This window comes from Lepidochelys olivacea (genome assembly GCF_965140295.1).
Source record: "Lepidochelys olivacea isolate rLepOli2 genome assembly, chromosome: 4".
Taxonomy (NCBI): domain Eukaryota; kingdom Metazoa; phylum Chordata; order Testudines; family Cheloniidae; genus Lepidochelys; species Lepidochelys olivacea.
In genome coordinates this window covers 126,743,883-126,771,351 of record NC_140414.1, presented here as the reverse complement: position 1 = coordinate 126,771,351, position 27,469 = coordinate 126,743,883, and the positions used below count along the sequence as shown (strand labels likewise).

The following is a 27,469-nucleotide window of genomic DNA, read 5'->3' as shown; positions in this document are numbered from 1 at the left end:
ATACTTTAAGGATGTTACCAAAAATAAAATAAAAAAATAAATCATGGACATTTTCATCTGGATTTCAACATTTTCATGTCCATAAAAATCCCTAAAAAAGAAAAAAAATCAGTTAAAATTAGAAAAGGACTTATAAGAAACTGGATAAATACAATGAACACATAAATAAAGAGAGAGACTTAATCTTATACATTCTTCATGCATTCAGAAGTCCATTCAATTAATCAGAAATCCATTTATTTGTGCTGTTAAGAGTAACCAACAGTACTTCATTACTGTGGGTGCTTTTTCTTTTTCATAATCTGAGACTGCCTCAGCTCTTCAGTCCCATGAGCATATGGACAAGATTCAGAAGTCAGAGAACAGCCATCAGGATGGTGGATGAAAAACCAACAGAGACGTGTTTTAAAAGCTTCAGCAGAAAATCTTCGTTTTACTTCTGACTTGGTTCGCTTTGAGGGTTTCTCTTCTCTCCAGTCACGAATATGAACTCTTCCATTTAGAACTGAGGGTTTAAAAAAAAAAAAGCAAGCACACAAACCATTACTAGAGGTCAGTGGGAATTACACTGATCATCTGCGCATACATATATGGACTATAAATGGGCTATTCATGCCCGGGAAGCAAGCACAGATTGGTGGGACCGCATAATGTTGCGGGTCTGGGATGATACCCAGTGGCTGCAAAACTTTTGCATGCGTAAGGGCACTTTCATGGAACTTTGTGACTTGCTTTCCCCTGCCCTGAAGCATATGAATACCAAGATGAGAGCAGCCCTCACAGTTGAGAAGCGAGTGGCGATAGCCCTGTGGAAGCTTGCAACGCCAGACAGCTACCCGTCAGTCGGGAATCAATTTGGAGTGGGCAAACCTACTGTGGGGGCTGCTGTGATGCAAGTAGCCAACACAATCAAAGATCTGCTGATATTAAGGGTAGTGACCCTGTGAAATGTGCAGGTCAGAGTGGATGGCTTTGCTGCAATGGGATTCCCTAACTGTGGCTGGGCCATAGACGGAACCCATATCCCTATCTTGGCACCGGAGCACCAAGCCGGTGAGTACATAAACCGCAAGGGGTACTTTTCAATAGTGCTGCAAGCTCTGGTGGATCACAAGGGACGTTTCACCAACATCAACGTGGGATGGCCGGGAAAGGTACATGACGCTCGCATCTTAAGGAACTCTGATCTGTTTCAAAAGCTGCAGGAAGGGACTTTATTCCCAGACCAGAAAATAACCATTGGGGATGTTGAAATGCTTATAGTTATCTTTGGGGACCCAGCCTACCCCTTAATGCCATGGCTCCTGAAGCTGTACACAGGCAGCCTGGACAGTAGTCAGGAGCTGTTCAACTACAGGCTGAGCAAGTGCAGAATGGTGGTAGAATGTGCATTTGGACGTTTAAAGGCGCGCTGGCGCAGTTTACTGACTCGCTTAGACCTCAGCGAAACCAATATTCCCATTGTTATTACTGCTTGCTGTGCGCTCCACAATATCTGTGAGAGTAAGGGGGTGGGGTGGGAGGTTGAGGCAAATCACTTGGCCGCTGGTTACACATAGCAGACACCAGGGCAGTTAGAAGAGCACAGGAGGGCGCGGTACGCATCAGAGAAGTTTTGAAAACCAGTTTCATGACTGGCCGGGCTACAGTGTGAAAGTTCTCTTTGTTTCTCCTTGATGAAATCCCCTGCCCCTTGGTTCACTCTACTTCCCTGTAAGCTAACCACCCTTCCCTCCTCCCTTCGATCACCGCTTGCAGAGGCAATAAAGTCATTGTTGCTTCACATTCATGCGTTCTTTATTAATTCATCACACAAATGGGGGATAACAGCCAAGGTAGCCCCGGAGGGGTGGTGGAGGAGAGAAGCACCGGGAGGGGTGGTGGAGAAGGAAAGGACAAGGCCACACAGCACTTTAAAAGTTTAAAACTTATTGAATGCCAGCCTTCTGTTGCTTGGGCAAACCTCTGGGGTGGAGTGGCTGGGTGGCCGGAGGCCCCCCCACTGCGTTCTTGGGTGTCTGGGTGAGGAGGCGATGGAACTTGGGGAGGAGGGCAGTTGGTTACAGAGGGACTGTAGTGTGGTCTGTGCTCCAGCTGCCTTTCCTGCAGCTCAACCATATGCTGGAGCATATTAGTTTGATCCTCCAGCAGCCTCAGCACTGAATTCTGCCTCCTCTCATCACGCTGCCGCCACCTTTCAGCTTCAGCCCTCTCTTCAGGCCACCACTTACTCTCTTCAGCCCGCCAACTCTCCTCCCGGTCATTTTGTGCTTTCCTGCACTCTGACATTGTCTGCCTCCACGCATTCATCTGTGCTCTGTCAGTGTGGGAGGACAGCATGAGCTCAGAGAACATTTCATCACGAGGGCGTTTTTTTTCGCCTTCTAATCTTCACTAGCCTCTGGGAAGGAGAAGATCCTGTGATCCTTGAAACACATGCAACTGGTGGAGGAAAAAAAAAGAGATTGTGGTATTTAAAAAAAAAACACATTTTATAGAACAATGTGTACACTCTTTCACGGTAAATCTTGCTGTTAACATTACGTACATAGCACATGTGCTTTCGTTACAACGCCACATTTTCCCTCCCCCCACCGTGTGGCTAGCCCCTCACCCCTTCCTCCTCCCCGTGGCTAACAGCGGGGAACATTTCTGTTCAGCCACAGGCAAACAGCCCAGCAGGAATGGGTACCTCTGAATGTCCCCTTAAGAAAAGCACCCTATTTCAACCAGGTGACCATGAATGATATCACTCTCCTGAGGATAACACAGAGAGATAAAGAATGGATGTTGTTTGAATGCCAGCAAACATACACTGCAATGCTTTGTTCTACAATGATTCCTGAGTACGTGCTACTGGCCTGGAGTGGTAAAGTGTCCTATGGAATGGAATAAGGCTGCCCTCCCCAGAAATCAAAGTGTCCTATGGATGGAATAAGGCTGCCCTCCCCAGAAATCTTTTGCAAAGGCTTTGGGAGTACATCCAGGAGAGCAGCGAATGGCAGGGTAAATTAATCATTAAATTAATGATTTAATTAATCAGCAAGTTTGCAGATAACACTAAACTGGAAGGAGTGGTAGAAACGCTGGAGGGTAGGGATAGGATACAGTGGGACCTAGACAAATTGGAGGATTGGGCCAAAAGAAATCTGATGAGGTTCAACAAGGACAAGTGCAGAGTCCTGCACTTAGGACAGAAGAATCCAATGCACCGCTACAGACTAGGGACCGAATGGCTAGGCAGCAGTTCTGCAGAGAAGGACCTAGGGGTGACAGTGGATGAGAAGCTGGATATGAGTCAACAGTGTGCCCTTGTTGCCAAGAAGGCCAATGGCATTTTGGGGTGTATAAGTAGGGGCATTGCCAGCAGATCGAGGGACATGATCGTTCCCCTCTATTCGACATTGGTGAGGACTCATCTGGAGTACTGTGTCCAGTTTTGGGTCCCACACTATAAGAAGGATGTGGACAAATTGGAGAGAGTCCAGCAAAGAGCAACAAAAATGATTAGGGAACTGAACACATGACTTATGAGGAGAGGCTGAGGGAACTGGGATTGCTTAGTCTACGGAAGAGAAGAAGAGAAGAATGAGGGGGGATTTGATAGCTGCTTTTAACTACCTGAAAGGTGGATCCAAAGAGGATGGATCTAGACTATGCTCAGTGATAGCAGATGACAGGACAAGGAGTAATGGTCTCAAGTTGCAGTGGGGGAGGTTTAGGTTGGATATTAGGAAAAACTTTTTCACTAGGAGGGTGGTGAAACACTGGAATGTGTTACCTAGGAAGGTGGTGGAATCCCCTTCCTTAGAAGTTTTTAAGGTCAGGCTTGACAAAGCCCTGGCTGGGATGATTTAGTTGGGATTGGTCCTGCTCTGGACAGGGGGTTGGACTAGATGGCCTCCAGAGGTACCTTCCAACTCTGTTATTCTATGATTTTATGATAAACATGCTTGCTTTTAAACCATGTATAGTATTTTAAAAGGTACACTCACCAGTGGTTCCTTCTCCGCCTGGCGGGTCCGGGAGGCAGCCTTGGGTGGGTTCGGGGGGTACTGTCTCCAGGTCCAAGGTGAGCAACAGTTCCTGGCTGTCGGAAAAACTGGTTTCTCCGCTTGCTTGCTGTGAACTTTCTCGTCCCCAAAACCTGCTTCTGTGTTGCCTCCATCTCCATTGAAGGAGTCAAACAACACGGCTGGGGTAGTGGTGGCTGAACCCCCTAAAATGGCATGCAGCTCATCATAGAAGCGGCATGTTTGGGGCTCTGACCTGGAGCGGCTGTTTGCCTCTCTGGTTTTCTGGTAGGCTTGCATCAGCTCCTTAAATTTCATGCGGCACTGCTTCGGGTCCCTGTTATGGTCTCTGTCCTTCATGCCCTGGGAGATTTTGACAAATGTTTTGGCATTTCAAAAACTGGAACTGAGTTCTGATAGCACAGATTCCTCTCCCCATACAGCGATCAGATCCCGTACCTCCCATTCGGTCCATGCTGGTCACCTCTGCTGATGAGCTCTGCACTCACTTGCAGCTTGCCACGCTGGCCAAACAGGAAATTGAAATTCAAAAGTTCGCGGGCCTTTTCCTGTCTACCTGGCCACTGCATCTGAGTTGAGAGTGCTGTCCAGAGCGGTCACAATGGAGCACTCTGTGATAGCTCCCGGAGGCCAATACCGTCTAATTGCGTCCACAGTACCCCAAATTCGATCCGGCAAGGCTGATTTCAGCGCTAATCCCCTTGTCGGGGGTGGAGTAAGGAAATCGATTTTAAGAGCCCTTTAAGTTGAAAAAAAGGCTTCGTCGTGTGGACGGGTGCAGGGTTAAATCAATTTAACGCTGCTAAATTCGACCTCAACTCCTAGTGTAGACCAGGACTTATAGGGGATGTCATTGTTATATTGGACAGTTTTAGGGCACCTTATGTAGTCTGTGCTGAGCTGACTCATTTGTAGATAGCGGTCAGGATTAGGATCTAAACTATCCTACAGGGGATAGCAAATAAATAACTATATAATAAATAAAACCCTGTGTGTAGAAATAGAGGTACCCCTCAAAGAGATGCAGATACTGGAAAGTAACATCCCTCTCTTTAAATGGCATAAATAATACATAAATTTTGGGAAAGCCCAACCCAAACAAGAGGTGGAGTTAGCCCTGGAATGAAAACTCTTGGCTTCAAACACTGGGCACCTATTTATAAAAGGAAAACAACTTTGTTTATTTGTAGGGAAAGGGAAATTTTCAAACAAATAAGTTAACCTTTTGGAGCCTGATTCAAAGTCCACTATCATCAGTGGAAAGACTCCAATTGACTTACCTGGGTTTTGGATCAGGGCCGCTATAAAGAAGGAAGTGTCCATCAAATAAAGGAGAAAACTAGAAATGAGGAGTTAATTCTTCCACCGCGTTCCCTTAATACCATGTGATTTTAGGGAAGTCATTTAACATCTTTTTAAAATTAATTTTGATTTTTTTGTAAATAAATCATATAAAAGCATATGGAGGAGTGCGTGTGCGCGTGTACACACACGGAGTGAGACATTTAAATAAATACAATACTATCAACATCAGAATAAAGGAATGCAAATATACAGAGCCCTGCACAGATACAAAATTTGTATCTGCATCTGATCCGCGATCCACAAACATTGTCTGCAGATATCTGCGGATATCTGCAGATTTGCAGGGCTCTACAAATATACTAATTTATTCTTTTATGGGCAAAGCATCATTTAAATTTCTGTGCCCCAGTTCAACCATCTACCTGCAAAGTATATGTCACGTATCCCCCTCACTCGGGTATCACAAGGTCTAATTAAGGGTTTGTACAGTGTTTTGAGATCCCCAAGTAAAAAGGTGCGATAGTACATATAATGAGTATTAGTAATATAGAGAAACCTGGTATTTGCAAGTAATCCTCTTTACTAATGCTTTACCCTAAACATTTTTCTGCAGGTTAAACCTTCTTTTTGCTAGGAGCTAAACACTATATATTGTAATCCTGCACATGTTCTCTCTTTCTTTTGATATTGCATTACTCCACATTTTAAAAATTAATTGGCAATAAAAAGCAGGGTGTTCTTTCTGAGATCTGTAAATGAGAATCTTCAGCAATGAGAATGGTGCACCAAAGTATGCCACAGAGAAGAGATTTAGAGCCTCCAATTGGATCATGTGAATGTATCTTTGTGCCTGCATGAAGCGCCACTGAAATTAAAGGAGTTTTGCATCAGGCACAAAAGGCCTTGGCCATATTCACTAGCACAGGGGTTCTCAAACTTCATTGCATCGCGACCCCCTTCTGACAACAAAAATTGGGGTGGGGGGGACCAAAGCCTGAGCCCCACTGCCCTTGGGAGGGAAGGGAGGGCAAAGCCAAAGCCCAGGGCTTCAGCCCAAGGCAGGGGGCCTGTAACCTGAGCCCCGACACCCACAGCTGAAGCCCTTGGGCATCAGCTTTGGCCCCGGGTGGTGGGACTCGGGCTTCAGCTTCACAACCCACAGTTTGAGAATTGCTGCACTAGCAGGATCAGGGCCAGAAACTGTACATACACATCTGTGACTGTATACTGAATTTTATATGTATAAGAATAAAGAAACAATATAGAAAGCAAGTTAATACACAAGAGAGGAAGAAGAAAAGAGGATGGAAGGAAGGGGAGATAAACAATTACTGGCAAGTTTCCGGGAGCAATTGTCTTTATGCCATTTAGCCCATGTAATTATGGACTGCTCCTGTATCTTTAAAAATTTATCCACATTATTCTGTATTCTGAAAATCACTTTTAAAACCTATGGAGTGCAATATAATCTTAATACCACTGATTTTTCAGCTCACTTGCAATTTAAAAAAAAAAAAATTCATTTTCGGTTTACCCAGAACCAGAATTTTTGGTGAAAAAAGTTGAAAAAAAAAATTGTTTTGGACTAAACAAACTAAACTGCTTTGTTTGATCCAAAATGAAACAATTTCATTTTGACTGAGCTTTTCTTTCCTTTTTTCGAATTAAAAGAAAATATTAAAAGGTAATTTTAAAATGAAAAGTCACTTCAAATAGAAAACTCAAAATGTTTAGAAAATGTGAAAATTAAATGTTTCAGCTTTTCTGGAATTTTTTTAAAAGCTGTTCCCTGCCCCTTCCCTCCCCCCAATCAAAACAATTTGTCACAAATTCACAACATGCTTTGGTTAACCCAAATCTGCATTTTTTGCCCATCTCTGTATCATTCCTTTAGGCCCGAGAGAAAGTGCTCCTACCAATGATAGAGGATTATTTTGCCTTGTGATAGGCTAATATATATAAATGCATTTTATCCCAGTTCTTAAAAGCGAAATCAGTTTAGTGTTACCATCTCTCTCAAAACTCAAAGAGAATCGAACAGAGGGATGTTAGCATGTAAGATCAGGTTCAATCATTCCAGGATATTAGTCCCAAACTGGACCAAATATGTGACTATAAAATGCCAGCACAGATTTGTAATTTTAAGCTCCTGGCTAATTATTCTTTTTGCACTCCCGCCTTTTTGGATCTTCTTTGTCAGAAAAAGAAATCGAGCCACCAGATGTCCCAAACTATCACTCAGTCTTGCGTCACAAACTCTGTGAATGCTGTTTCAAGCAATGTTGCTAATGGCCTTGATTGTGCACTGGTGTTGGGAGTGGCTTGAAGGACACTTCATTCCAGAACACGCTGGTATAAAAGGAGAGAGCACCCACATCCCCTTCCCACAGAAAGGTGCAGCATGCTCCGAGTTCTGCTGGCATGGAGAAGGCAGAGGAGCTATGACCCCATTTTCTCTTTGCCCTCTTTGGCGTGGCCAGTTTTAAGCTTGCTCCAAGGGTGGCTGGTGGTAAGAATCCCCTCTCCCCCTAGCCCTGTCACAATAGCAGAGTGACGTCTCTACTGAAGCCTCACAGGTGCAGTAACTTCAGTGCCACTTATTCAATTAGCCCCATATCCAAATCTCCTCTACTCAGGTAGCATGCAGCCAGCCCCCAAGGAGCTTGGCATAAGGAAAACAGGAGAACTTGCCTTCTGCTGGGGGTCCCAAATCCTGCCCCGCCTTGCTTTGTAGTGGAACTTCACTAGTTCCACCACAAGATGATCATCCATGGAAGGGGCAGCATGAACCCGAAGGACAAGTGTGAACTGACTCTTCTCAGTGGGTGTTAACTCTGACCCATATCCGACCGTGTCAAAACCAGCACTTTTCCTAATGATGGTCACACAGTTCCATGGTTGGTAGCAACAGAGGGCACACATGTTTATAACCTCCGTGGCATCTAACACTTCCCAGGGATAGGACTAATACCATAGAAAGTCCTCGTGTAGATGTAACATTGTCTGGGCTTTTATATTATTCCTCAGGACTACTACAGTCTGGAACTACCACGAAGCTTCTACCTACTTCCTCTCAATAAAACAAGAAGAATATACGTTTTCTGGTAACCTACCAGTTCATCCACTGGTACCTGGTGACACTCTGGACAATTGTCATGGGTCAGTTGCCTCCCATATTTCTGCTAACATGGGACCATTGGATCCAAGAACTGAAAACTCTTTATAAAACACACTCACATTATACAAACCTATGCACCAACGTTTGAAAGTGCTGGTTTTGAGATTATTCAGCAGCTAGGCATCAATGCCACAAAAATCCTACAATGACAGCAGCAAAAAGAAAACCCGAAGAAAATCAACAGAACATTAAAAAAAAAATTATTTTGTTGTTAGCTTCCTGTTCTGCCAGGCTACTGCAGCCTGTATAAATCTGTCAAGCCTCGCATGATTAGAGGCTCCACTCTAGACCAGTTGTCTTTTGTGTGAGCATTTTTCTCTGGAGTGCTTGTTAAGTCCAGACTAAGTCTTAATGAGAGGCTCCAGAAGACTTTCTTAATCTGCACTTGACTTCCTTCAACACTGTCACCACTGTAGGAGGGGGGAAAGTTTTCTCCAATCTAGTCCAAGTGTAGCATCCTGCTGAGAATTCCTGCTACAGTAACAGGTAAATAAGGGGGAAATGGTTTGTATAGGGAAGCATGCCAGATTCACAGCTCATCCCTACCAGCTGACTAATTAGCAAGGCATCAATCTCATTCTGCCCTACCCTTCAAAGGAAAGATCTACAAATGACATTTTAGGAAATACAATAGGAGTAAATATAAGGAAAATTCTGCTCATCAAGGAAGTGTACTCAGTATTTTGAAGCTCTAATCCAGTGATCTTTCAATTATATATAAATCAACTCATAAAAATATAAATGAGAGATTATCAATGAAAATCTCTCTATTCTTTACCTTCAAACACTTGATGATTGTTCCTGAGCAATGTCTGCAGGCCTCCACATTCATTCTTTAATCTCTTTAAAGTCTCTTTGTCTAAATGTTCTGCTACTTCCCTCAAGGAAAGACTTTCTGCAGCAAACAATAAAATAGCCATTAAAAAAGGAATGTCAGTTCACCAGACCAGCATAATTACAAGCAAAATCTATACACTGGAGCATGGTATCCCAGCATTGCAGTTACAGGAAGCTACAGGATATTTTTGGAGTTATTTTGTATGGTTTCTCTCCAGAGTGGCAGAAATATTTTGCTGGTTGATCCATTATAACCACCAGGACCTGTTCAGCAGTATATCACCTAGCTAGCCAGTTAGTCCCCATTTTGTAATTGTGCGTTTGATTTTTCCTTCTTAAGGGTAGTACTGTATTAAATTGCATCTTGTTGATTTCAGACCAATTCTCCAATGTGTCAAGGTGGTTTTGAATTCTAATCCTGTCATCCCAAGTGCTAACCCCTTCCACCTTGGTTTCATCCACAAATTTTATAAGCATACTCTCCACTCCACTATCCAAGTCCCCCAGTTTGACAGTGAACCATTGATAATTACTCTTTGAGTAGAGTCTTTCAACCAGTTTTGCACCCACTGTATAGTAATTTATTCTCAGCCACATTTCCCCAGTTTGTGTATGAGAATGTCATGCAGGACTGTGTCAAAAAAAAACTTACTAAATTAAGAAATAGATATAAGCATTTGCAGACAGGCTTTCAAAAAGTAGCCTTAAAATTGTCAACAATGAAATGTAAATTGAGTTAATTTTTTAAAAGTAAAAATACAGACTATCACCCAGTATTTAAATGTGAAAAAAAGAATCTAGCAAATGATAAAAAGACAGAGTGTGAATAGATGATATAAAAATCTAAATGGTATGGCATCTAAGGAGGTTAGCAGAGAAATTTTCACAAATGACTTTGCAACTAATTAACATTAGTGTACCAATTACAGGGATGACAGCAGTAAAGAGACTCCTAAGAATATTCTGTATATTTGCCATAGGAAATAGCATTACAGTACTTTTCATGGTATGTACTGACAGCAGGAAAACTGTAAGTTTTAATAGCAAGCACTGTTGTATGCAATGTACATTGCATGTAAAGAACAATCTTACCTCCTTTATTCCAGGTGTTCAAACGTACGTCAAGTGTATGATCCCATGGTTTCTCTTGGGTTGCATTTAACAGTAAGCTTGCCACGGTCAAAACCACAACATCTACAAAATCCCGAGGGAGAGCAGCACAGTTCCTGACTTGTTCTACTTTTTCTCTGGGTTGAAATCCAGATAACCAGACTCTGCCACCATCTGTCTTTGTCTCATTTGCAGCACGCTCCAACACTGCTGCTTGGTCAATGACACAGTTTACAACATGGTGGTTGTCACACTGATTAGATCTAACTGTTTTGTCTGATGTGACCTCAGTGCAGGACTGACGGTTGTTAATATACTGTGTTCTCTGTTTATTGATTCGATCCTCTTGCATAGGTGGATATGTTCTGGACTTCCCAATGAGGCATACCTATATTAGCAAAAATAAATAAAATTACTATTTATATTGCACCAAAGGTGTTCATGATGCTTTACAGCATCTTTACAATCCCTACCCAAAAGGCAGGATCAGGACCAAAAATGGGTCCCTACTTTAAGGATCTTACAGTGTGAATTTTATGAGATACAGCAAGGGACAAACAACCTAAATGCTATGGGACAAACAAAGGCAGTAGGAGACTATATGGGAAAAGCAGATATACCATAAGATTTTCATTCCACTAACATGCATGTGATTATGTAGCACTATAAAATGATAGAGCCCCTTTTGCTTCCTTTAGACCCCTTTTCGTGACACTAAGTGGGCAGTGACAGACTATGCAGGAGACAGATGAATGGTTTTAGCCTTTGTATGGAAAATATTGTCTGCAATTATGTACTAATCTGTTGTGGCCTGCTTCTCCAATACAGGCATAATGAACAAACATATATGTGTTATAAAGAGCTAGCAGCATTTTAAAATGTCGTCAGAAATTACCCTTTTTGTTGAGGGAATTCTAAGGCAATCTTCTTCCACAGTGAAGCCACATTCCAATCCGACTTGTGTAACAAAATCAAGATATTCTCTGTACTGTGTCTTCTGGCTTTGCCTTCGGTTATATTTTCCATGGAAATCAAAGAAGCAACAAGGCAGTACAAAGTAGCAACAAGAATAGGAAGACCTGCAAGAAGGATTATTGGCTACTGAATAATAGTTATAGAAGGCTAATTTTATTAAGTGGCTCTATGAAACAGTCAATACCACTTCAGATACAAGCAATAAACAATCATTTTAATGGCGCGACAGAGCTTCTAGGTCAAGCAATATAAATATGTTCCTCCTTTCGTGCTCCTCTGAGTGAAACAGCCACTGGTTGTTTTGAGGGTTTGCTCTAGAGATTTATCATCCCAGTTTAATTTAATACCAAAGGACCAAGTCCTGCCAACTCTTGCTGCTGGATGTAGTGAGTGGGACAGTCTAAGGCAGTAAGCACTAGACCGGATAGTAAGTGCTTGCAGGATTAGGACTTAAATCTAAGAATAAAATCTAGTTCGATTTCTTGTGCCAAAAAAACTGGAGAGCTGCTATGCTACTGCAGCTTTCTGTGATGGAGAAATGCCTCTACACAGGAACCCTATTCTCGTGCTTCCTAATGGGATACCTACAGAGATAAATGTTTTGTGAGTAGCCATCGCTCTGCTAAACACCAACCCCACCAAGTCCTGCAATGAGATCACAGACTACCACATTGTTTCATGAACACTGGAGGCAAAAGTATACAGTTATCCCAGGGCATGCATATAATAGAGCTTAGCAAAAACTTTTTTCCATACCTAGCTGCAATTACAGGTATCCATGGTGTTAGCTCATCTGAATGGTTTCCTATTAGCCAGTCAACATTTGAAAAGAGATAACTGTCGTCTGGTCTGATTGCACATTCCTTAAAAAATAAAATACATTTCATTCCCACATTTTTTAGAATTATTGCATTTGACATAGTGAGCGCAGCAGTATAAACCCTAAAATAGATTTGAGGGGAACAGCAACAGCGAATGTGAACTACCAATATTTTTCTGATCTGAACCAAAAGCAAATCCTTTTGCCATGCAACAATGTCTTATTGGTGCAAAGCGTAAATAAGATAATAGAAACACATAAAACAAGTCAGATGTAAAGCTAGACAGAGAGACTATAACAACAACAAAAACATGAATATAAAATTATATACATTTGATTGTATCCCTCCCCCACTACTCTTCTTGTGCCACTTGTCCTCTTAGACCACAATCTTGCAATCTGTATCTGCCTGGGCAGACTCCTGTGTCCCCAGAGAGCCCGAGTGACTTCAATTTGCAGGATCCGGGTCTTAGATCATAAAACCCTTTGGGACAGGGACTGTGTCTCCATATGTTTGCACAGCATCTATTGCAGGTGATTCATCAGAATTCAGCTTCTCTGGTCTGCTTCCCATCCCCTGGTCCACCTCAGATTAAATCCCACTTTTTCCCCTCTCCACTCCTTCTGCTCCTCTCTTCCCCCACGGCCACTCACCCTGATATCATCTGTGTACACCCTCTCACACCTCGACACAGCCACCATTCTTTGCCCCTTCAACTTATCACGGAGCTGCCGCCTGACACACACCAAGTCAGGGAGTTGCTAGGATGGGCGTGGGAACTGGGGAAAAGGATTTTGATGGGGGGGGGGCTTTAATTAGAGAGGGTTGGGCTGTGTGGGCACTCAGCATGTCCGCACTGAGGCATTCGCACCTGACACCTTCCCTCCACGCTACTGCCATTGAGACTGTGCAATAACTACGGTTGGGGACATTCCATAAGGTATCCTGAACAGCAGGAACTGTTATTGGTTTAATTTAAAAATTCAAGAGTGGCCAATGCCCAAGATGCTATCAGCACATGTGAGAGAGAGAAAATTGGAGTTTGTGGCTATTTTTGCGAGAGGAACCCAAAGAACAGTGAGGAAGAGCGCTAAATTTTAAAAAGGAGGCATTTTAAAATGTTTCCTCATAAAAGCTAGTATATTTTTTCTCAGAATTTCCATGGAAAAATTAACAGTCCCCTGAAGTTACTGGGCCAGAGATGGAAACTGAACACAGAAAGATTTTAATCCTTCTTTAAATGAAAATCGCTATACAGCCTTAACTCTGGAGTCACTATCAATGCCTCCATTTTATATACAGTGTGCATGCATGTACGTACACACACGTTCCTCAAAATGCTCCATGTAAGTTCATCCAAATACACTAAACCAAAATGTTTGGTAAATGCCTTTATGTTCTGATAAACAAATTACCACCGACACTATATTTTAATTTTGATTGTTCATTTTTGAAACCGTGTGGATTAGCAATGCCGTATTCTGCATTTAACTAATCATCCATAAGCAGATTTGTATTCATCGCGTCTGACAGCAGATTGGCGCTGCAATACTCCACATTTAATGAATAATTTTAGTATTGGCACTGCACGCCACAGATTGCAATACTCATACTACAGGTGTCAGAGCAGCAGCCCTGTTAGGCTGTATCCGCAAAGAGAAGAGGAGGACTTGGGGCACCTTAGCGACTAACCCATTTATTAGAGCCTGAGCTTTCGTGAGCGACGGCTCACGGCATCGGATGCAGCTCACGAAAGCTCAGGCTCAAATAAATGGGTTAGTCGCTAAGGTGCCACAAATACTACAAGTTGTGCTTTAAAAAAAAAAAACCAAGCTAAAAAACCTCTCAGGGTAACACGAAGATGCTATGAGCAGGTGGTTTCTTCTTTTACAAACCCTGTAATTTAAAATTCCCTTAGCCACAAATGCATGTGATGAAATAAGGTTTCGAAATCTGCTCCTCCACCAAACAGCTTTTATAAGGCGTTTATTTCAAACGTTTATGTATAATTCCCATAGCTTATGTTCATATTTGTAACCGTTCTATGTTCATTTAACCACGACTGTAACCTAATTACTTGCACTTGCAAATTTAAAAAAAAACACACAAGACTAATAAAAATTAAAGGGCAAAAGGAAGATACTTTTCCTTCTTGTCACCTTGTTATACAATTAAGGGTCCAATGGTGCAAAGCACTGTGTTGAGTGCTCTCAGCTCCTAAAAAAGCTCATGAGAGTTGAGGGTGCTCAGCACCTCACCAGATGGTGCATTATGGCCTGATCCTGAGCCCAAAAAAGTGAATGGGAAAAACGCCCAATGACTTTCATGGGGCAGGGCCTAAATGAATTAATATATAACAGGAGAGAACAGAACATGACTGATTAGTTCAGAAGTGACTAGATATATATAGCATATGGGAGTTGAAATAGTACATTGTCTTGCCACTCTAGACTTTTACTTCCCAAACCCTTGGCTTAAATTCTGGCTCTGGACTGCATGGGAAAACAACTGTGATAGTCACATTCAGTCTCTATTTGTCCACACTTGAGAGCCACTAAACAGTTTGATGCAATTGGCGGTCTCTGTACTTGAGGATGGGGACTGGAAAAGCAGGGATGATGCATGCCAGCACTGAAGTGAATTAGTTGCAGAGTTGCATGTAATAAATTAGTACCTTAAACTTCAATGACTTGTACAAACTCTGCTGGCCTGACTGAAGCTAATATCAACCCTTCAACTCTATGACTTTGAAATTCCTGTTTTTTTAAGCAGTGTGGGGAAAAGTCATACTGAACTCTGACATATGTTAATCAACAGCCTCAACTAGAACACAACTATATAGGGAATTTGTTTTTTTTTAAAGCAGCTGAATCTGGGGAAACCTTAGAGTACTTTTGAGAGAGTGGAAATAGGAAAAGTCAATTTCAGGAGTTTAGTGAAAAAAAAACGAGGAAACTAAGGAACAAGGCAACTATCAATCAACATGAGGATTTGATACACAGAAGACTATGCACAGCTGGATTGAAAGTGAATGTTCCTGTGTTCTAGTTGTTTCTGTTCTCATAAAAATGCTAATGTGGAATTTGAAAGATAATCCCTCTTTCAGACCCATTTTCCTGTCCAGTTTGCTGCAGGCTATTATTGTGATGGCTTATTACAAAATAAGCATAGCAGGTGATTGTTCCTTTTAGGACCGAACAATAATGCTGCTCCAAAATGGCATACAGCACTGTAGGAGGATTGTGGCTGGAATCATTTCCAGAGTGATTCTATTATGAACTTCTCAAGAATAAGCCAAACGCTTTTGAACTTCTATTTTCTTAAGGATAGCACTATGTGGTGTTGCTGCACCACCACTATATAAGCTCTGATCTTTCAAGATCAAAGATTGTATTTATTTTGTGTGCGTGGCGGGGAAGGGTGATGGCAGGGAGGTTACCCATGCTGGTTCTTGTAACTGAGAACTGGGGGGAAATTGAGCATATGCATGCATACAATAAGAAACAGACATCCTAACCCCAACCTTCCTTGTCAACAACCTACAAACATGACTATGCTGAACCATCACCCTGCAGCTGACAGAACAGTACTCATATATTCAAGTTAAATTAAATAATTTGAAGCAATGACTGATGAATAAATAAAAATAAAGATACTGTAGGTCTGATTTTTACAATACCTCTAAATGTGTTTGTGGTCCATACATGTCCCATATTTTTCTTCTTCTGACATCAATTCCCCTACCTGGGTACTGAAATATTTGGATTAATAATTGATTAAAAAATAAAACATAATATCTTATATTTATAAGCACGTATTTCATCCAAAAACTTCATACACACTTGCCAAATCAAGACACAAACCAAATACAGGGATAACTTGATCCACACTGACATGCAGCCACCTCTGTGAAACACAGCAGCACTGCGCGACAGGTGGAGTTAGATCCGGAATATCATGTCAAATGGAAAGAGCAGGGGAAATGTAGGTAGTCAGAATATAATTACCCAGTTTGGACCTGGACCTGGACATGATGATTTAATGATTTAATTGGGGATTGGTCCTGCTTTGAGCAGGGGGTTGGGCTAGATGACCTCCTGAGGTCCCTTCCAACCCTGATATTCTATGATTCTATGATGGTTGATGCCTGTTTGGGAAATGCCCTGGTTCTCTGTCTGAGCATAAACAAGTCAGAATCTTGGTTAGCTATCTCATCTCTCACTCATCCACTGAATCATTCCCAAACACCACTACCTACAGCACAAATCTGTTCCTTTGCCATCCAAGTACTGACTCTGCCCAAGCTTGTTTATCATGTATCTGACAGGATCTCACCATAAGGTGCTATGCCTGCACACTAAGCTAAGAAAAAAGGAATAAATTACCAACTTGACTTTCAGATTGAGTCTGTTACACTGGATGGATGAAATAAACATTTCCATGAAATTTAAAAACGTTTTTCATTAAATGCCTAAAGTCCTATAAAAATTTTTTATAACTATTAAGTTCCTTTTCAAAAAGTTCTTAAAAACGATGAAGAAAATGTTCTGAGATGAAACAGACAGACTCTGAAAGTCATGGGATTTTGTTGTATCACATAGAACTCTTCTTTAACATTTTCGTTTCCATCAAACATTTCTGATAAAAATCAGACTCGAGGACCTACATTTTGTTATGCTCCATGCACACAAGCACCACGTACTGGTAGTCTTTTTCACAATTACATGACCATTTGTCATGGTAAGGAAAAATATCTTGTGCTTTAATGTCAGCTGTTATGCTTCTTCCTGCTGGGTTAAATGGCAGGGTAACAAGGCCAGCTTCCAAGGAAATCAGCTTAATCACTACTGTTAAGGGATAAATCCTGCAGTGAACCAGAGCTAGTTAGTTTTCTTTCCAAGGATCAAGTTGGTGTGGAGTGCTGTCAGTCCAGAAGTGTTCCCCCAGAATCCAAAAAGGCAGTACAGGCAACAACTAAACCCATAGGCTGTGCCATAAAGTACAGTCTACGATACATTTAGTACACATTATATTACCTAGTTACCTTTTTTGATGCAGTCAAACAAACTCCATTTTAAAGCCCTGGCCCACTGTGTCTTTGATGATTAGCAGATAACAGATTACAAAAAAGATTTCATTTCAGGACCCTGAAGATTTTGTTGATTTTAAGTTATTTCCCATCTTTCTATACCCATAGCATGATTAGGCTGCATAATTACATTTTGTTTCTTTTCCTCTACATTAGCCTTGAGCAGGAAACAAGTTCATTTCACAGAGAACCACTTATACTAACAAAAAGCTTGTAATCAGTTCTTTTTTTTTTTTCCTGATAATTGCAGAGATTCAAACCCTTGCTTTAATGATATTAATGAAGCGCATTCCAGCTATCAAACATGCCAGATAAAGGAAAGGAGAACCAGAATACTGAACACCTCCACTTTTGTTAAAAAAAAAAAAAAAAAAATTGTTTTTACCCCTTCATTGCTCAGAATATGAACCAGCAGACCATTTCCGCATCCTAGGTCTACAAAAGACTGTTTCTTAGACAACCCTTTTTCTGCTCTCTCTTCTTCCCAAAGGATCTAAGTAAAGACAAAAATTAAAACAAGTTTTAATCTCTCAGAGCATTTTCTCAATGACTAAAATATTTGTGGCCCATTCCTGCAACTCTTATTCACATGAGTAGAGATATGGACTTCAGTGGATCTTCTCCTGTGAGTAAAGACTACTCAACATGAATAAGGGTTTGCAAGTGGAAGCACATACTACATTTTCAAGCAAAAAGTTTAAATGAGAGGTTGCATAAGCTAACAATAAAAGTTCATGCCCAAGTGCACTGATGGAGAGGAAGAATAGTTTTAAGTGATTAAGCTGCTAGCCTGGGACTCAGGAGATCTAGGTTTAATAGAATCATAGAATCACAGAATCATAGAATATCAGGGTTGGAAGGGACCTCAGGAGGTCATCTAGTCCAACCCCTGCTCAAAAGCAGGACCCATCCCCAATTAAATCATCCCAGCCAGGGCTTTGTCAAGCCTGACCTTAAAAACTTCTAAGGAAGGAGATTTCACCACCTCCCTAGGCAATGCATTCCAGTGTTTCACCACCCTCCTAGTGAAAAAGTTTTTCCTAATATCCAACCTAAACCTCCCCCACTGCAACTTGAGACCATTACTCCTTGTCCTGTCCTCTTCCACCACTGAGAATAGTCTAGAACCATCCTCTCTGGAACTACCTCTCAGGTAGTTGAAAGCAGCTATCAAATCCCCCCTCATTCTTCTCTTCTGCAGACTAAACAATCCCAATTCCCTCAGCCTCTCCTCATAACTCATGTGTTCCAGACCCCTAATCATTTTTGTTGCCCTCCGCTGGACTCTCTCCAATTTATCCACATCCTTCTTGTAGTGTGGGGCCCAAAACTGGACACAGTACTCCAGATGAGGCCTCACCAATGTCGAATAGAGGGGGATGATCACGTCCCTCGATCTGCTCGCTATGCCTCTACTTATACATCCCAAAATGCCATTGGCCTTCTTGGCAACAAGGGCACACTGCTGGCTCATATCCAGCTTCTCGTCCACTGTCACCCCTAGGTCCTTTTCCGCAGAACTGCTGCCTAGCCATTCGGTCCCTAGTCTGTAGCTGTGCATTGGGTTCTTCCGTCCTAAGTGCAGGACCCTGCACTTATCCTTATTGAACCTCATCAGATTTCTTTTGGCCCCATCCTCCAATTTGTCTAGGTCCCTCTGTATCCTATCCCTGCCCTCCAGCGTATCTACCACTCCTCCCAGTTTAGTATCATCCTCAAATTTGCCGAGAGTGCAATCCACACCATCCTCCAGATCATTTATGAAGATATTGAACAAAATCGGCCCCAGGACCGACCCCTGGGGCACTCCACTTGACACCGGCTGCCAACGAGACATGGAGCCATTGATCACTACCCGTTGAGCCCGACAATCTAGCCAACTTGCTACCCACCTTATAGTGCATTCATCCAGCCCATACTTCTTTAACTTGCTGACAAGAATACTGTGGGAGACCGTGTCAAAAGCTTTGCTAAAGTCAAGATACAATACATCCACTGCTTTCCCTTCATCCACAGAACCAGTAATCTCATCATAGAAGGCGATTAGATTAGTCAGGCATGACCTTCCCTTGGTGAATCCATGCTGACTGTTCCTGATCACTTTCCTCTCATGTAAGTGCTTCAGAATTGATTCTTTGAGGACCTGCTCCATGATTTTTCCGGGGACTGAAGTGAGGCTGACTGGCCTGTAGTTCCCAGGATCCTCCTTCTTCCCTTTTTTAAAGATTGGCACTACATTAGCCTTTTTCCAGTCATCCAGGACTTCCCCCGTTCGCCACGAGTTTTCAAAGATAATGGCCAATGGCTCTGCAATCACAGCCGCCAGTTCCTTTAGCACTCTCGGATGCAACTCATCCGGCCCCATGGACTTGTGCACGTCCAGTTTTTCTAAATAGTGCCCTGCTCTTCCACTGACTTCCTGTGTACCACTGGACAAGTCACTTAGTGCCTCAGTTTCCCATCTCTAAAATGCGGATCACAGCACTTGCCTACCTCACAGGGCTGTTGCAAGCATAAATACATTAAAGAGCGTGAGGGGCTGAGATACTATGGCAAGGGGGCCCATGTAAATACGTTAGACAGAAATAACACAATTGTGGGATCACACGACAGGTGATCAAAAATCTTGGTTTGTGCCACATAAATCAACAAAAATGGCCGTCTTCCAACCCCTCAGCTAGTGCATATACCATTTTGCCTCCCTTTTCCACAGGGGTATTTTGTTTGTGTCTTTCCTGATGCCCTTTAAGGCACACAATGGGAAGTAGTGAAAGTAGATCATTTGTGATTCAGAAGCAATCTGCCCTACTGATCCATTTTCCCCATAGGTGGTGGGCAGAAAAGTCTGAATGATAGTATTACTACTTAGACCTTAATTTATTGCTTTTACTTATAGATTTCTAAGATGCTACCTTTCATGAGTGTGGAGACTGGGGTACAATCAGGCAAAATAACCAGGTCACAGTCACATATCAGTCCAGTGGCAGTGCTGGGGGTAGAATCCAGTGATACCCAAATGGTGCCTAATCCACTGCTGCCTTCAATGGAGCACTGTCTTGACAGGTTTCAGAGTAACAGCCGTGTTAGTCAGTATTCGCAAAAAGAAAAGGAGTACTTGTGGCACCTTAGAGACTAACCAATTTATTTGAGCATAGGCTTTCGTGAGCTACAGCTAGAATTCTGTGCATCTTGGAAGTTGTGTAGTTGAGGAGAGTGGCTACCATGAGGCACTCACAAGCCCTACGCAAATGGAGTAAAACTCCCGCACAACTTAGGAGAGAGAATGGGAAACCTCTACCTACTTCCCTTAACACAAACCACACTTTGACTTCTTCTGTCCCTCATGCAACCGCACACCTCTGCCAACCATGCACTCTGCTGGGCAGCTCCTAAGCCTCATAGAAGTGGAATCCTTCTGCCACAGTGCAAATAAATCATATGCACTGCTTGTATATTATTTTCATACAGTGGGGGCATTGCTAGCATTATTTAATAATACTAAATGAAATATGTCGAACAATTCCTAGTCTCCTAGCGTTGCTGCAGGATGCTGAGTTTGCTGCAGCACAGTGCAGCTCAGTCGCGTATGTCAGAGCTGGCCTTGTCACATAACATAGGTCTTTATTCGCCATATTGCACACGGGACCTTACTTAGAAAGCACTTTTCATTGGATGATCTCAGAGCAATTAATTTATAAACATAAATTACTTATTATTTGCCTAATGCCATAAGGATAAATGTTTCTTTCTGGGCCAATGTAGTAGGGACACGTCCTGCCCCGATCAGCTTAACTACCTAAATGAGATATAACAGGACTAGGGATAATAAAAGTGGCTCAAGGAGGACAAGGGTTACAAGATTGACAGATCAGGAGAGTGAAACAAGTGCTGAAGGAGGAGAGCAAGGTCATGTGGCAAACAAGGTTAGGGAGGCCCTTCCAGTCACAGGGGGTGTCATAAATATAAAGGGAAGGGTAATCACCTTTAAAATCCCTCCTGGCCAGAGGAAAAATCCCTTCACCTGTAAAGGGTTAAGAAGCTAAAGGTAACCTCGCTGGCACCTGACCAAAATGGCCAATGAGGAGACAAGATACTTTCAAAAGCTGGGAGGAGGGAGAAAAACAAAGGGTCTGTGTCTGTCTGTGTGATGCTTTTGCCGGGGACAGAACAGGAATGGAGTCTTAGAATTTAGTAAGTAATCTAGCTAGATATGCGTTAGATTATGATTTATTTAAATGGCTGAGAAAATAGCTGTGCTGAATAGAATGAATATTCCTGTCTGTGTGTCTTTTTTGTAACTTAAGGTTTTGCCTAGAGGGATTCTCTATGTTTTGAATCTAATTACCCTGTAAGGTATTTACCATCCTGATTTTACAGAGGTGATTCTTTTTACTTTTTCTTCTATTAAAAGTCTTCTTGTAAGAAAACTGAATGCTTTTTCATTGTTCTAAGATCCAAGGGTTTGGGTCTGTGGTCACCTATGCAAATTGGTGAGGATTTTTACCAAACCTTCCCCAGGAAGTGGGGTGCAAGGGTTGGGAGGATTTTTGGGGGGAAAGACGTTTCCGAACAACGTTTTCTCAGGAACCCAGATAAAGTTTGGTGGTGGCAGTGGAAGTCCAAGGGCAAAGGGTAAAATAGTTTGTACCTTGGGGAAGTTTTAACCTAAGCTGGTAAAAGTAAGCTTAGGAGGTTTTCATGCAGGTCCCCACATCTGTACCCTAGAGTTCAGAGTGGGGAAGGAACCTTGACATGAAAACCTCCTAAGCTTACTTTCTATGAGACTATGGACTTTCTATGAGCTTATATTGTCCAGAAGGAAAGAGCAGTCTGGGCAGTATAACTTTCACATTTCTGGGGACAAGTTTGGGACGAGGAATTTTCTAGTGTTACGCTGCAGTATAATTCAGGAGTGGCTGGCTATGGCCACTATAGAGCTGGGAATAATTTACATGCTGGAAGCTGTCTGTGAGCAAACCAGGAGTGGTGGCTCTCACAGCAAATCAGTGTAAAAGGCACCCCAGGTTGGAGAATTGAGAGGACACAGCTGTTCGACAGTCCAGATTGTACCCTGGGTAATGTCAGAGTAGCTTTTGTAACCAATAACAATCATTTTAACAACTGTTACTAAAAGAATTACTGTCACTTCATAGGACATACATTATCTCAAGGAACACAACAGGTTAAACTTACAGCCATTGTCACAAAGTACATTTAAAAACAAAAACAAAAAACTGTTAAGAATATTCCACAAGATGTGATCATCTTACCCCTAAAGAATGTGACTGTATTATCCTAATATTGGTATCCATCTACAAATGTTACCTTTGAAAATAAAATTGTAAGCAATCATATTGCATTATAAAGCACGGTCCATGCGGGAGTATCTTCACTAATATTTTATTTTACAGATGAAGAAGCTGAATCACAGAGGTTATGACTGAAATTTTCAGAGCAATCTAAGGCATTTAGACTTCCTCTGAAAACGTAAATGCCTCAGTGACTAAGGAGCCTAAAAGGCCAGATTTTCAAAGGTATTTAAGATCCAGATAAATCCAAGTAGACACCAATTTGCATTTTTAGATGCCTAAATACTTTTGAAAATCTGGCCCTGGGTTTCTTTTGAAAATGGGACTTAAGGGTGAATTTTTCAAAAGCACCTACATCTTCTCCTAGACTGCTTTGAAAATCTCATCTGAAGTAATTCATATCAGATTAGATAGGAAGTCAGTGTTAGAACCAGAAATACAATACAGATTTCTACTCTCAAGTCTATTGCTCTAACCACTATTCCATTTTTGCTACTCCAGATATCGTAATCTAGTCTTTTTTAAAATTCTGCTAGTCTATTACCAGACACTTACCAGCAGATAAGTAGCAATGGCAACATCTTCATATACAAATTTTTCGGGATCTGTTACTTCAGGCCACACCTTCAGATAAACAGAAGTAAAATTACCAATTGCGTTATCATTTTAACCACACCTCTTTAAAGAACATGCTCAACTAGACTGGCCTTGGGGAGAGATAGCTCAGTGGTTTGAGCATTGCCCTTCTAAACGCAGGGTTGTGAGTTCAATCCTTGAGGGGGCCATTTAGGGATCTGGGGCAAAAAAAAATTGGGGATTGTGCCTGCTTTGAGCAGGGGGTTGGACTAGATGATCTTCTGAGGTCCCTTCCAACTCTGATAGTCTATGATAGTCACCCCATCTTTAACCTATCACTGAACATTATGGAATTCTAACCTTCCAATTAATTAAAAAAAAATCTTGCCCCATGATAAGGAATATGAAAGACTGCGTAAATTTTTGTGAGTCACACAATAAACTAACTTGTGTACACACACTAGGATAGAGCACATCTGCAGTCATTCAGTCAAGCTAAGTTTCAGGACCAGTTATGGTTCCAGATGTGCAAATCACATGGAACAAAGCCCACCACATGTTCTCTAGTACATTGCAGGTGCTTATTATGTGACTCAGGAAAATTCACCTCCATTGGTATGGTTACGTCTGCCACTGGAAAGATTATTATTTGTATTACAGCAGTGCCTATCAATGTTCCCTCTAATTTTTTACATCCATGTGCGGAATTAATGTTGTTACGTGCACCAATATGGAAGTGATGTGTGGCGGGGGTGGGGCCGAGGGGTTCGGAATGTGGGAGGGAGCTCAGGGCTAGGGTAGAGGGTTGGGGTGCAGGGGAATGTGGGCTCTGGCTGTGGGGCTGGAGATGAAGGGTCTGGGGTGCAGGAGGGGGGCTCAGGGCTAGGGAAGAGGGTTGGGGTGTGGTGGGATGAGAGTTCTGGCTGGGGGCACAGGCTCTGGGGTGGGGCTAGGGATGAGGGGTTCAGGATGCAGGAGGGGGCTTAGGGCTGGGCCACAGCATTGGGGTACGGGAGGGTGAGAGCTCTGGCTGGAGGTGTGGGCTCTGGGGTGGGGCCAGGATGAGGGGTTTGGGTGCAGGCTGCCGGCGCTGTGGTGGGGAGAGAAAGGACTCCCCCAGCCCTGTCTCACCACAGCAGCCAGGGGCCGGGGAGAGGTGCCTCTCCCTACCTGCATGGCCCTTGATAGCCTGCTGCACGGCCACGCACCTTAGAGGGAACTTAGGTGCCTATAGGTCACAGCAGGAAATGAACTTAGTATAATGGAATCTTGAGCTTACAATCTAAATAAAAAAGACAGACAAAGGGGAGGAGAAAATAAGCATTATACCCTCTTTACTGATGGGGAACTGAGGCACAGAAAGACTAAGTGATTTGCTTATTGCAAAGCCGTGAACTAAAGCCAGATCTCATGAGTCAGAGGTCTTGGCCACAAGACCAGCCCCCTCTTATTTATACTGATATTTCTCCCATGGGGAAGATAATATCCCTGTAACATTTTTACACCACTTGTTCATAAAAGGATTTGTTGAATCTTTGGCAGCGTAGTGACCAATCCTGGCCACAGTTCATGGAGCTGACACGGCCCAGAAGACCGCATCCACTGGTTGTGTACTGGGCTGACTGATCCTTGGGATGACTGACTCATAGCTTAATCTTTCAAAGTTCTGGGTGAAGTCATTTAACTTCAGTGGGAATAGAGGGCACTCTGCACCTCACAGAATCAGACTCCGGTGCCTAAAGCCTGATTAAAAGTCTACTGAAGTCAATGGAAAGACTCCCATTGACTTCAATAGGCTTTGGATCAGGCCCTAAGTGAGTGAGAAGAGGGAACTAGGTCTGCCCTGTCACTCATCAAAGGAGAGCTACTTGGGGAGCCAGGAAGTAAGGTGAATCACAGCCCTACTGTACCTGTATTCTGTTTTCTAGAGCTGGACTAACACCTGTGCAGAACCAGGGAAGGAAGAGAAAAGCACTGGAAGCAAAGGATTTGGGATAGAACAAAACATATCATTCGAGGGAACTGGATGGGAAATGGGGTGCTAAAGCTCTCCTCTCGTACACAAATGCCATAGGAGAATCTCTCTGACCCAACTGGTCCCAATCAGAGGTCCATTTCAGAGCTGTCGGCCAGGGACAGTGTGTTTCAAGCCCCTGTTAATTCTCACCACACTGACTTCAAGGGAACCAGCGAGGAACTGGTGGTCTAGGATATTGAGATGGCAGTACACAATGTCAAGCCTACCTAGCATTGTTGGGCCGGCTGAAGGCAGTGACTCCCTTGAAAGGAGCATGAAGTGGGCAGCTACATATATACTATGCACCAACCACAACAATAGGCTGACACAGAAAGGAAAGTCTTGTTAAAATGCCACCCCCAGATTGAAGGGGCAATTGAGATGGTTTCCCTGGCTTGGGGGGAATTCACCCTCAATAGAGATGAAGGATCCCTGGAGCTCAAAAAATAATTCTTGAAGAGCAAATGCTTGGCAAGCAAACATTCCCACACATGTGAATGCACACAGGATTTATCAAAGCCTAGGGTGGAAATTTTTAGGAAACCTGATGGTAAAATATTGGCAGCAGAGGCCTAAAGCAAGCCACTGAGGGTAAAATTTTTAAAAGTGCCAAAGTCACTTAAGATCTTAAGTCCCATTTTCCCAAGTCACTTAGAGCCAGGCTGTTAGAGGTATTTAAACACCTAAAGCAACAATGGCTTTCAGTGAGATTTAGGCTCCTAAGTGCATAAGTCACTTTTGAAAAATGGGACGTAGGCTCCTAAGTCACTCAGATGCTTTTGAAAATATTATCGGCAGCACACCAAGGCTCTGCACCTCAGATGCGATCTTGCTCTTCATTTTCTCCCAGTTACGAATTAATAATGCAGATTTCAATTTGACTCATAACTACCACCAACACTATGTAATAACACTGAACTCTCTTCACATACACAGGGAACTTTAAAATCAAGAACAAATTTTAATTTAATGATTTTCAAATAGATTTCTTCTTTTTTAACTAAGACCCCAGTCTCACTAGGAAGCAGAAAACACTATGAGAGAATGGGACTCTAGATTTTATTGCCACACTTACCTTTACCATTTCTTTGTATTTTTCTTTTAGCTCTTGATAAACCCTGCTGTATTTAGCCACAGAAATGAGCGAGAGTGTACTTTTAAACTCACTCTGCTTTTTCTCTGTGGACCATTTGGCCAGTTTGGACAACAGTTCACTTCCAAGCCACGTTGTTTTGGGGTATACAATTCCATCTGCGACCCAGTTTTCTGGAGATGAAGTTAAAACAGATACAGACCTTTAAAAATATAAGAAATCTGAATAAATACAGTGTATGTCAATGATTGAACGAAAGGCTCGGTCAAGAGAAAAAAACAGCAGAAGCCACTAAACACAAGCTTTATTACTTTTATCTTTTGCATACATCATAAGGCCGGATTTTCAAAAGCACTCAGCATTGGCCTAACTGCTCCCATTGTAGTTAGTGGCTCCCAATGATGAGTGCTTTTGAAAATCCCACTCTGTGCATTGAAGAAAGGAACTGACATACTAGGAAAGATCAGAAGAATTGATATTTATAGCTTGGCTATCTGGAGACTAGGACGCCAATCCTGCAAACACTTAAGTACACACATAACTTTGCTCACTTCAGTTGCCCCATTGTCTTCAACAGGAGTATTCATGTGCATCATGTTAATCACATAACTGTTAACCGGGTTGGGGCCTATGCAGGAGATTTGATAACATTACACAACTATGTGAAGGGTATAAAGATCCAAGAGGAAAATGAGATATTCAGGGAGGTGCAAGGGACAGAATAAGAAACAACTAGGTAATACATGAAAATAACAGAAAACAGAGTGAGTAAAAGAAAAAACATCTCAGCAATGAATTCTGTCAGGCAGTAGAAGAGTCTCCCAGAATATGTGATAGAATTCCCATTGTTTAAGGCATTTAAAGCTAAACCAGACATTACACATGGGTATACACTGCAGCACTGGCCGAGGTGTAGACTAGGAACTTGACACTGCACGATGACTCAGCTCTCTGGCCCTGATCCAGCAAAGCACTTAAACATGTGAGTAGTCAACGGGACTACTCACACACTTAAATGCTAAGTGTGTGTTTAAGTGCTTTGTGGGATCAGAACTAGAGTGCTCAGTACCTTGCAGGACTGTGCTTTGGGTGATCAGTCAGGCATTCCCCAAGTCTAATTTTCAT

General features: G+C 42.4%; 1 protein-coding gene across 4 annotated transcripts in view; it reads right to left on the bottom strand.

Moving 5' to 3' along the window:
* Nucleotides 1-215: 215 nt before the first annotated feature.
* Nucleotides 216-27,469, bottom strand: part of TRMT44 (tRNA methyltransferase 44 homolog) — a 33,397-nt gene continuing 6,143 nt past the window's right edge. For 2 of the 4 annotated variants that reach the window (XM_084627294.1, XM_084627295.1), the window contains 9 exons: nt 26,327-26,517; nt 23,214-23,282; nt 17,735-17,842; nt 15,940-16,011; nt 12,196-12,302; nt 11,360-11,543; nt 10,447-10,852; nt 9,296-9,412; nt 216-505 (listed from right to left, as the gene is read on the bottom strand). In XM_084627294.1, coding sequence (XP_084483420.1) covers nt 273-505; nt 9,296-9,412; nt 10,447-10,852; nt 11,360-11,543; nt 12,196-12,302; nt 15,940-16,011; nt 17,735-17,842; nt 23,214-23,282; nt 26,327-26,517 — 1,487 coding nt within the window. In that variant the 3' untranslated portion in view covers nt 216-272. Of the gene's footprint in view, nt 506-9,295; nt 9,413-10,446; nt 10,853-11,359; nt 11,544-12,195; nt 12,303-15,939; nt 16,012-17,734; nt 17,843-23,213; nt 23,283-26,326; nt 26,547-27,469 lie in introns of all 4 variants that reach the window. The other 2 variants (XM_084627292.1, XM_084627293.1) reach the window with 2 other exon arrangements.